At 37.8% G+C, this 12,061-nt stretch overlaps 2 protein-coding genes across 3 annotated transcripts in view; one reads left to right on the forward strand and one right to left on the reverse strand.

Annotated features, from left to right (window-relative positions):
* Positions 1–521: 521 nt before the first annotated feature.
* slmapb (sarcolemma associated protein b) lies at positions 522–9,421 on the reverse strand. 2 transcript variants are annotated; one of them, XM_079588764.1, is made up of 10 exons: positions 9,338–9,421; positions 8,890–8,952; positions 7,267–7,392; positions 6,940–7,014; positions 6,553–6,858; positions 5,562–5,757; positions 3,018–3,177; positions 2,693–2,827; positions 1,731–1,818; positions 522–1,335 (listed from the first exon to the last, which is right to left on the reverse strand). In XM_079588764.1, exons 2-9 carry the CDS (start codon positions 8,939–8,941, stop codon positions 1,735–1,737), a joined length of 1,134 nt encoding a protein of 377 aa, XP_079444890.1. In that variant the 5' UTR covers positions 8,942–8,952; positions 9,338–9,421; the 3' UTR covers positions 522–1,335; positions 1,731–1,734. The 2 variants fall into 2 exon arrangements, with proteins under 2 accessions (XP_079444890.1, XP_079444891.1); XM_079588765.1 differs by lacking the exon at positions 1,731–1,818.
* Positions 9,422–9,510: 89 nt separating this feature from the next.
* dnah12 (dynein, axonemal, heavy chain 12) overlaps positions 9,511–12,061 on the forward strand; it is a 52,359-nt gene continuing 49,808 nt past the window's right edge. Inside the window, exons 1-2 of the mRNA XM_079588763.1 lie at positions 9,511–9,714; positions 10,028–10,129. The gene's annotated coding sequence lies outside the window, so the exon portion shown is untranslated. The remainder of the gene's footprint in view (positions 9,715–10,027; positions 10,130–12,061) is intronic.

Here is a 12,061-nt window from a genome sequence, read left to right on the forward strand (position 1 = left end):
AATCTTAACACTTTACAATAAGGTTCTTAGGTATCCATTTCACAATTTGATTCGATTCTGATTCACAAGCTCTTAATTTGATTCATTTCAGTTATGAATGTCCACATCGTTTACATACTCTTACACAAAGTAATATAAGACTAGAATTGGTTGTGCTGTATGTTTTTGATTCACTAAAAAGAACTGCCACATAAGAGACATTTGTTTGTGAATTAGACTACAATGGTCAAATTGTATATTGCAAGGTCAACTGAATAAATAAATAAAATTGCTATAAAAAGTATATAAAGCTTTATATGAAGTATAAAGATATACAAATGTATTTTGAACAAATATATTACATTAACCAGTGAATACGGTATATGCTGTAAAAACAGTTTATTGCTAGTTATTGGTCGAATACATTAACTAATGTTAACAAATTGACCCTATTGTAAAGTGTTGTCGAAATTAAATTCATCTGACATACATAAAGGATTTACAACAACAACAACAAAAACAGGAACTTAACATGACTGAACTACACTTCTGCTTATTTATTTGAATTGCATGTTTGTTAGATCAGGTAGCTTTTCCTTAAATCTCTGTACAAGTCATAATAAACATAAATCATAAACACTATATTATAAGTCTCTTTAGGACAAAATAGATCTCTAGTGTCCTAAGTGAACAGTGATTATTTTCATCATCATCATTAATAATAATACGTCAAATCCTTATCACAAAGTACAGTGCATAGACTAATTACTAATGGCTTCGTATAAGGTGCAAGGACACAAACACATTACATGGCGGATTTAGGCCTTTAAGCCACAGAATGTATTAAAACTTAAATGGATGCATCATGTCTCGAATGTGTTATTGCAGTGGGATTTGCAATTCTCAAATCACTTCTCATGGAAGGTATAAACGTTTGTTTATTTGATGCTACTGTATGTTATTTAAGGCAATTCACTAAGTGTTTGTTTGGCAAAGCAACAGTGTTCAATAAAATACCTGTTATTAGCCAGATACTTCAAATGCTATGCATACACAACGTCAAATTTAAAATATATATGTATGGTGCAACTGAGGGAATGTTGTGATGATATTATTCTAAGGCCTTCGGTATGCGAGTAAAAGTTTGATTTAAACCATTTTTACTCAAACTAACACCACACAGGCTAAAAGGACACAAATGTTAACACGTTTGAGAAAGATTGACTAGGTATGCATGTCACGGTGTGTGCGCTTGTTACTGGTTCATCACGTTGTTCATTTTGAGGTCTTTGAAAGCAAATACCCCGTCACAGCAATGGTTACAGCGGCAACAGGCATCCACCTGATCCATTTTCCCTGCAAAGACAAACATGACAAGAGATGACATCACCTGCAGCACCTCATCACCAATCAGAACATGTTTACAATCAAGGATGCACATGAGCCGAGAAGGGGACACAAAAGCCACAAGGACGGTACACAGACAAGGTCAGCAGAAGACATACGGTGCAGGACAAAGAGAGCCGGGATGCCTCAGAGCTACACCCTACAAAATGGAGTTTGTCAGTGACACTTGTTAGTGTGCATCTTATAATACAAAGCGGACCTGTAGTAGGGAAACAGAAGCATTTTTGCAAATGACCGGACAGCATTTTGTAGCTTAAGCAGAGAACTGTTTAGTGGTCATGCATAGCCCTGAGGATGATGGATGCTTAAGCAGAGGAATGAGACGGGACAGGAGCACCGTGTACCTTTCTACCACAATGGGCCCAAGCACCAATACAGCAAAGCCAGGACAAGGCCGATGGCTACGGCTAGGATGGGCTGCAATAAAGACAGCTAAAGGAGGGAAGGGAGGGATATTACTGAATGACTGTCTTATGTTTATGTACGCTATTATTGGACTGGTAAATTTTACGATCATCAAGAAAAGGAAATCAAAAGGTGAAGCGTGTAATTGTTTCATTGTTAAAAGACTTCCCCTTTCCCAGCTCAACGTGCAGAGACAACGTCACTGTTTGTTTAAATGCGACACGTCAACTTTTGGTTTAACCGATGCTGTAAGCGTGGGGCAGTACCCCCTGTCTGTCAATGCCGTGGGTTGATGCAGCAAGCCTTTGCCATCTCACTGTGAGATTTTTATCAGCCTGGAAATTTGGAATTATTTGAAATTTTTATTATTTTTTTTATAATGATTTAATAATTAAAACATTAAAGAATTTTGTTCTTAAGTGACTGTAAAACTCAAACAAAATATTTGATTCATACATGAAACTGTCCCAAAAGTATTAAGACACTTTCTTCCTTATTTTTGTTTTGGTGGCATGTTCGAGAAATATTCAGGGTGTATTTTATGTCGTCTCATGGAATTTTGGGGGGGAAAAACCTTAAGCATTTGCACTGAGGTGAAATCTGCATATTACAACATTTTCATTCACTCTTTTTATAGTGAGTGTCAGTTTTGGACCCTGGGTAGAAACCTTATTGTAAGTCTGCAACTACGTTTGTTATTGTTATTGGCCACATAAATTACACACTTCATCTTTAGGCTATACAAAATGTCGAAACAAATGTGGAAGTTTATTGTCAAACAAACGGTGCTGTTTTTCCATCTCTGATTTCAAGGACAAACAACGCTCTTTTCCTCTTGAACTGTCCCTATTGTCAGTGCCCCTGTTGTTGAACATAAGTGTTACATAGACTGAAAACTCACATGGTTGTCTTTGTCCTGCAGATGCCTCAGGCGCTCTTGGCTCTGCTGCAGCTCCAGACTGATGGAGCCTTTCTCCTCCTCTACATTCTCATACTTCTCCCTGAGGCCTGACAGCTCTGACTGGATCTCCTCATACTGAGAGAGAAAAAGAGAAAGAGAGTAGAAACCTTTCATAAGGAGCAATGAGCCTAGTCAATAACACACACACACACACACTGTGTATCCAGGGGCCAGGTCTTTTTTTAGGTGCAGAGCTCTTTTGTGACATGCCTGCTAATGAGTCTCATGCAGTTCTACTTTCATTCTCAACTATGGTGGGAATAACCTCTTTCTGCAGTTCTTTGATCCTGCTATTGCCTTGCTCCAGCTGGCTAGTGTCTCTCTGGTGTTCCTCCTGCAGGACGCTCAGCCGTTTCTCCATGTCCGCCTGCGCCTTTTCCAGGGTCTTGACCGTGTTGCTCAGGCTTGTGGTCTGTTTCTTGGAGCTGAGGCAGAATGCAGGTTCAGATTGCAGATAGATTACATCATTACATCACAAGTCTGCACAAAATGAAGTGTAAGGCTGGGCATTAAATAAGATATACTATAGCGATTCGATTAATTTGAGTCAGAAGCACTAGATTTCAGTTTATTCTGATTTGATTCAATTCAATATTGATTCATTTGGATATACATCAGGTACAGTATGTCCATTTATCTTAAAGGGAGAAAAAAAAAAACTCAACGCTGCAAAACTAAAATTATGTCTATTTCTAAAATATTAAATGTTAAAATGAACAGTCCATTCAATTGCAACTTATTTTTCGATATAATAATCAACACTCAAACAGTAACAGTTGTATACAAAATTAAATTGCACATAAGGCAGTTTTATACCAACTTATTAATGATTTAGGTATGTTTCAAGTCCAATTCTTTGTTAAAAAACATTTGGTCCTAACTTTTTTGATGACGGATTTATTCAAACATGCATCGCTACAGTGATCCACATTAAAGAGGATCAAAACCACAATTATTGTTAAAAATGTCATATTTTTTAAAAAGGCGCATTACAAATAATGTTTGGTGCATTTTTTTCCATGCATCATCAGAAAAAAAAGCATAGACTAAAAGACTGATCTTAGGATTTAAAGGGGTCATGACATGGGTTTTTTTATTTTATTATTATGTTCCCTTAGGTGCAATTATAATATTACTATAGTTTTTTTTACAAAAAACACATTTAAAATGTAGTGATTTATGACCTTTTCCCACCCTGTTTCTCATCCTCTGATTCAAACAGTCTGTTTTGGGGGTGTTTCCCCTTTAAGAGTTCAGTGTTAACGCCCACTGTTATGATTGGCTAACGTCAGTGCCTATGCATCAATTATTAACGCCCCCATCCAGAGGATTTGCGGATTCAGCGTATTTAAAAAGTAGTTTAAAGTTTTAAATACATTACTTACAGTTTGCGTCGTCGTTGTTGAGGCCAGAATAGTCGGCAAGGTCTTTGAGCAACAGTTTTCTGGCAGTTGACTGAATACTTGTGAGGCGCACAGCGAGCGCGCGGGCGCGACAATGATACGAAATGAGCGTAGTGCCTTGCGCTTTAAGCGTAGTTGTCTTGTGCTGGAGGCGGTCATATGCAAACGCTGGTACGTCACTTCGTACCGTGACGTCACTTCTTACCATGGATCCAGAGCGAGCTGTATTTAGAGCTTGATTAAATAAATGATTCGTTTATAATGTGGAGGACATCTTAAGCTATGAAACTTGCAGGACGTTTTAATGGTACAAAGACCTCTTATATACCAAAAGATCAAGGCAAATTTGGTTTCTCATGTCATGACCCCTTTAAGAATCGATATTGGTTAATCAAAATGAAGATCAATTAAAACCCAGAAACTGATATTGTCCTAGTGAAGTGCGCCATTTTTTCATGTTTAAAAAAAATCATACAACCACCATGAAAGCACCAAAGTAGTCTGTATGACATCCAAGTCATGGCATTAAAGGTGCAATAGGTGATCTGGGAAATGCTAACTTTAGCCTGCAAGCATTGGAACCCATATGATCCCACCCTCCCTGTAAATCGCCATCAAAAGCCACGCCTCCAAAACATGAGCGTGCACAGACCAGAAGCAAGACTATTGGATTACATCGTGTGTCATTCACATGCGAGAAAACTTTACAGTGCAGTGAGTAACAGTACTACAATAACAAACGTAAACAACTGTTTGCCTGCCATTCTCGCTCTGTATGCACAGCATACGTGAAACGTGCTGATGACGTATGATGTCTGCATGAACAGGCTGCGTGCACAGTGGTAAGCAAACACACGTTGACTGATAGGGAACACATGCTATCCTTTCATTCGGACCGAATACAATGATTGAACAAACATTTTATGGTTCTATGCCTTCCACAGACAATTTACATTTATAGAAATACATTTAGACCGCTTAACATAGTATTGCTACCAGGATATGAGGAGACTTTCAACCAGCATAACATATATATTTTTTTTTTTCTGTGGAGAATCACCTAATGCACCTTTAATGACATCAAACTTGCAACAGTCAATTTCAGTCTGTTACTCACACAAAAGACATGTCACGACACGAGGGCGGGTAAATAATGAACATTTTCATTTTTGGGTGAACTACATCTTTAATTTCCCTCAGAACTTTAAACATTGTGGCTTAATAAAAATGGTGTCTTTAGGGATCCTGATGCAGCAACACGGACACGACCAATAGCGTGAGTTTAGGGTGGGAATCTATTTTTTTGGGAATCTGTTTTTTTGCAATTACATTTGGTGCTTCTAGTGGCACAGCAATGACACACTTCACCTTTAAATTAACTGTAGCTGACACCGCTTAATACAGACCTGTCCAGCTCTTTCTCCAGCTGCTGTTGTTTCTTCATTAGCTGTTCTTTCTCTGAGCGCAGGGTGCTGCTCTCACTCTGCAGGCTGATCTTCTCTTTCTGCTGTTTATCAGCCAGCTGCTCTCTCTCTGACCTCAGAGACACACACTCCCTCCTCAGGCTCTCACAGTCCTTCTGCAGCCGCTCCAGCTCGCTCGCTGCATCACACACACACACAATTAAATACATACCCAAAGACATGCACACAACCTCACAGATATAACGTGCTTGCATACACACACAAACTGACTCACAATGCTACTCTGTTACATAACGGTGGAAGTGATGTGAGAAATGTGAGTCATCTTCTGAATATCTGTCGGATTACTGCAAACACTGCCGTGACTGTTGTTTGATGGATCTAGGGCTTGATTTGTAACCTCCCACAAACACATTATTTTCCTCATTCATCAGGTTTCTGGGAAAGGAGGACAAATTCCTCAAATGGATAAGATGCAAAAGACATAAAAAAAAGTCTTAATTTCATTGGGGCAAAATACAGGAATTTAGCCTGGCAATGCTATAGTTAGCCTATGTGATTTTTATTTTATTTTATTTTATTATAATTTTTCCTCTGAAATGTATAATTTAATTTATTTTTCAAGGAAATAACCTTTTAAGACGAACACTTTACCCAATAAAGCTAATTTGGTAAGTCATACTTACTATTTTGGTAACTTACTATGAGGTAAGGATTTTTTGTATTTAATGTAGTTATTTATTTATTTATTTATTATTATTATTTTTAACAACAACATAATAAAAAAAATGGTAAAAATGGAAGTATAAATATGAATTAATTTGCATTTTGGTTTAGAAAAACACATGGATGAGAATTGTTGACGTTCTCACAATTTTTAGCCATTAAATGAAGCCGGTTTAAAAATGTAGGCTATATTCTGTAAGCCGGTCCAATCATCCGTGAGGGCAGAGGTGTCTGGGGTTGTGGGTACCTTGCTGTTTGGCAGATCTGTCTCTCTGCTGGTTCTGCTGTTGGTGACTGGCCTGCACACTGTCAAGCTCACGCTCGTACTTGTTTGCAGCCAACTGCCATTTCTCCAGCTCAGAAGTTAGCGTCGCCAAGTTCCCCTTCAGCGCGCTGACCTCGTGCTCTCGCTCGGCTGCCGTTTTCTCCATAGTGCGGCGCAACACCTGCACTTCCTCCTGAGCTGCGTGCGCTTCCTGTCTCATGCTGAAGACCGCGCTGTCCTTCTGATCCCTGAGATTCCCCATATCATCCTGCAACTTCTGGAGCTGAGCTGAATGCACAAGTAGACCATTTGGTATAATACATTGTTGAATAATAAAAACTTAAGACATACACACCCTCCTTCACTTACTCTGCAAGACCTTTATCTGTTTTGCTGACTCCTCCGCCTGCTGCTTATTGGCTTTTTTCTCCTCCTCCAATTGACCTGTAATACACAGCACAAGCCATCAGGGGGACCTATTGAGCATGACTGCCATTACAGCTCATTTCGAATGTTCACAGCCTTACTCAAATAATAATAATCATGTGTAATTTAATATTTATTATTATTTAGTCATGCATTTTACATAAATAAAAAATATATGTAGTGAGGCAAAGTTCAGTGCTGTTTTAGGATCAGTTTGGTCTCTTATATCCTAATGTATAAGACATTAGAGAGTAATCTGTGTGAGCTTACCTTGGAGTTCAACACATTTGTGTTTGTCCGAGTTGGCCCGTTCATTGGCCTCCTGCAGTTCCTGGTTCAGCCGCTGGATGACCTTCTCAGACTCACTGGCCTCCACAGTGCTCCTGCTCAGCTCATCTGGATAAATGATTACATTATCTAATGGGAACTATTACATGCATAATTAGACACTATTATGGTGCTCTGCTGTCAGAGAATCACGCTTCCATCAACGGCTAATGGGTGATCTGTGTCTTTATCTATGTATCAGCATCAATGGGTTGTATTTCAACTTCGCCAGATTGTTCTGCCCTCCGACGAAGTGCAACCCCGGTCTCCAAAGGTTAATTAAATCAGAATGAATCGCATGGTAATTTCCCTGGTGGTCAGAAAATGGGTCTATTCCATGAATTAATAACTTGACTCAGAATAGATCCATCCTAAAAACATGTCATCAGTAGGGTTTAAACTGGGATCTGCAAAAAGGATGGCTGGGGTTTCAATAAAGCTGCCATTTGAATAAAAGTTTCAAAGGTTCTAATGTTAAACAATGCCATTTCATTATGACTCAGAAAAGTTTAACTTCGAGAAAGCATTTGTGAAGATTTTTAACCATTAAATAAAGATCCGTTGCTCTGCAAATGTTACGTTTACTGGCTGCAATTTAGTTTGCCTAAACTTAGAAACAAACCTGCTCCTCTTGCTGAAAACCAGGCCATCTTATCAAATGCTCCAGAAAGATATGACCTCATCTTACAAACTCAAGGGTGTATACCATAAATGGGCATATCAAGGACATATCATTGCAATCAGAGACACATAATTCCAGAAAATTGTACTTCACATGCCTTGCTTGGATGACTAAGCTAAAATATACTGAAATCCTGTGCAGGAACTAAGAGCAGAGAGGACGAAGGCATTAACGTTTCATGAGGTTCTGCGGTGGGTAATGTTTATGGATGCCATTCTGCATCACAAACTCAATCTCTCAGCAGAGTACCAGGGCACATTGAAATGCTTTGGCCTAATTTATTTGTGAGTGTGTGGAAAAGGAAGACAGCCAGACGGACAATATCTGAAACTAGTATCTGAAAATAGGCTACTAGTATAAAGCAAAAAGTATTAGCAGAGGCTGGAATCTGTCCCATCGTAACTAATGATAACAAAACACTGCCATGCATGATTACATTTGGGCATAATAAAATGATATTTGTAAAATCGCTTGTTCAGAACAAAAGGTTTTATTCATTACGCTTGAACTGCTGATGAGCAGTTCTGAGGCATTTAGTTACAGACAACAATGCATAGTTTACAGAAATTTCACTGAAACTAAACATGAATTTTATTCCTCACGGTCTGTAATTTTTCCATGATAAACTTAATAAAAAGCTTCTTTTTTTTAACAAACTAATTGCTCACAAGTAACTCAATAAAACGTTATACCCAGTGAGTCAAACAACCATTATTTTAGACACAGTACCATGACATACTCGAAGTAGTATAAGAATAAAAAAAAGGTTTAATATCCTCTAAATCAATGCTCATACAGGGACAGTATAGCTGCTACAGCACTATATTATGGTTCTGAATTAACCAAATAACTATAAAAACTCAAGAACAATAAAGTGTTTTTACCTTTGATCAAAGACACTTTATTAATGGGATCTTTCAGCTTCTGCTCCTCCATTGTTTTCCCCACTGTGACAGAGCACGAGAGCAATTACGTTAATGCCACTTTAAAATATGAACTTTAGATTTTTTTTATATATATATTTGGTTGAATAGTACAGACATTTTAATATGAATTTCCAGGTGATGCCAATTATGACTCAGCTAACGTTAACAGTAAGTTAATGAGGCGGAGAACTAAAATAATCAGTTTTCCACAAAAAAGGCAACAGAACTGTAGAAAAATAAACACAAGCCTTAATCTTTTCCCGTTTTAAACGTCAAATTATAGCTTGCACTCAAAACATAACGTCATACCAGTTATATAATACAGCTTAGCATCATTGAATCAATTAGGAAGACTACTCATCGCCTTTACTTAAGTCTGAGGAGGACTAAAAACAGATGCCATTACCTGTAGACTCGTGATGTCACGTTCTGTCGGTGCCGAAATAGAGCTGCAATATTCAGGCTTCTTTAACTATCGATTCGCTCTGGTGATGAGAACTGGACGAATCCATTCTGAAGGGCGGGGGACACCGACGCATCTAAAATCTTATCAGGGGGTTTCCTTGACAAAACAAGGCTGTAACGGTAGAGTGGAGATGATGCAAATTATCCTATAAGAGAGCTACTGATGTATATTGAACTCTGAGATGTCGTTTTCTTTGTGGAAATAATTTGTATGCCCCTTCTTGTGACCCCCTCCCCCCGCAGGTGATGGTCTGGAGGTCTCGCTCACATGGGCATACAAGCGTCCTGAGGCATCTAAAGAGAGGCTGCAGCTGCATGGTAGAATACACTCAGGCCCATTGTTTCACTCGTTAGGCGTCTCTTATGTAGAAACTGTTGACAATAGTGATCATTCTGCACCAGTGCCAACCAAAGCACTGTGATTTCAGTAAATATCAGTTGCATGTCAAAATGTCAATCACTTTGACTGCCAAACCGATCATTTGAAGGTGTCTGTCTCTTCGATAGAAAACATGCAAAATACACCATTGACCTCTAAAAAAAATGCTTGCATTTCTTGCCAGTAATGGTTTGTTGTCACTTGTTTGTTTGTTTATAATTTATTTGTTTGTTTGTTTGTTTGTTTATCTAGGTGTAAACTCAAGGCTGAATTTGTGTGCTTGCCTTGATCCTCAAATTTTACATTTCCAAGTCTCAAAATCTGTGATATCTACCGCTAAAATACTTGAACATGGTAAGTGACATCCTGTTCTTTTAACATGCCAGTGTGTTTTTTTTTTAACTTTTAAAATGGAAGTCTCACATTGCATATTTGAACATATCATCATCATACACATTGCTGTTTACTTTATTATAGGCCTGCCGCCTATAAAAACATGTGCAACCTTGTTGTGCATTTTTATAGCCTACTTTACCTAAACAGGACATTAGATGTAGATTATATAAAACTATGGATAGCCTACTGTTACATTAAACATACGCATTGTATTTCCAGTGCCATCTCTTTAAATATCTCTATGAAATCATTGTTTTCTTTTTCTCAATTTGACCAACCGAGGCTGATGTGGAATTAAGAGAGTTTGCCATGCTCAGAGTTTGTATGGAAACATATTTACTTTGTTGTCATGGTGATAGAGCAAACCTGTCTCATTCATAGTTCTTGCCCATGCAAGTTCTGACCACACAAGATAGACTGAGAAAAATCACACACCATCACCAGCAGAAAATATTGAAGTCACCTTGTCCAGTGCCATCATGTTAACCTTGAATCCTTGAAAGGGATGAGTCATGGTGATAAATCTCTGCGATGTAAGATCTACAGCTTTTAATGACAACAAAAAGAAGCTGCATTTGTCCAAGATTTGGATCTAAAAATGGGTATTATGGGTGCCTGAATAATTCAGTGTTTTGAAGGCTAGATTAGAAGATTAAGACTTATTTATCTGACTCTTCCTTTCTCTTTTATCCTCTCTAATACTTAATATTATGTTCACTATTATAGCTAAAAACGTTATACATTATTTAATAAAAAAAAATTGCATGTCAGCACATGACTGACCTTCAACACTGAAATGTGGTTGAAATAATGTCATTTGTTGTTTCAACTGAAAAAAAAACATTGAAACAACATTTAATGCTAGATGGTTTTAACAAGATCTGTACGTTAAACCGACGAGTGAATACGTGGCCATGAAACATAATTTGAGAATTACTTTTATATTATCTTAAAACTTCTGCTAACAAAAACAGTCCATTGCAATGTACAAAATAATCGGCCTAGCAACAAGACGACCACTGCAACTATATAACAGTGATATTAATAGGCTACTGAAGTCTTCTGAGGTCATGATGTTGCAAGTTGTGTTTGTATGTAACAAGACAGCGAGAGTATGTTGAGTGATACAAGAAACCTGAAGGCTTAACGTTAAAAAAATGCTTAACTTGGCTTAATGTACTAAGACAGTGGCATTAACAGACCAAACTCTGTAAACACCTTATTAATAAACCATATAAAGCTATGTACAGAAAAGTAGATGAGCCCAGAATATGAACGCAACACGTTTAATTGCACGTTAAGCGTTTTTCTCCCATAGAAAACCATTATAAAGAAAACGCTTAATGTGGCTTAATGTAAGACAGTGATATTAACAGACTAAACTCAGTAAACACCGTATTAATAAACCATACAGAAAAGCAGATGAGCCCAGAATATGAATGCAACGCGTTACATGTTTAGGTGTCCTTAAAATAAAAAAAAATATGTCCTTAAGAATATATATTTGCAGTATAAGTACCAGAAACCATCTCCATATATTTTTACAGCTCCTTTCTCAGGGGCTCTGCCAAGAACAGGCCTCTCTTCTGATTGGCCTGTTGTTTTCTGTTTTCTGGCGGTGAGTAGTTCTGACATCACATTTATACGGAAGTCACAATGGCTTGTAAAAGGCACAGCTACTATATGCAGGCTGTGTGCATTTGTCTGTGGATCGATTGTTTTGAAACTTATATGGTAGTTTCATAGCCCCTACTAGACCTCTGTTATCATGAAAAAACGCCAGGAAATTTCAGTTTTGACAATATGGGACCTTTAATGTGGCTTAATAGGCTACTAAGACAGTGACATGAAAAGAGCAAATTCAGTACACACTTTATGAATAAACCATTT

Source organism: Phoxinus phoxinus (genome assembly GCF_949152265.1).
Source record: "Phoxinus phoxinus genome assembly, chromosome: 18".
Classification (NCBI taxonomy): Eukaryota; Metazoa; Chordata; class Actinopteri; order Cypriniformes; family Leuciscidae; genus Phoxinus; species Phoxinus phoxinus.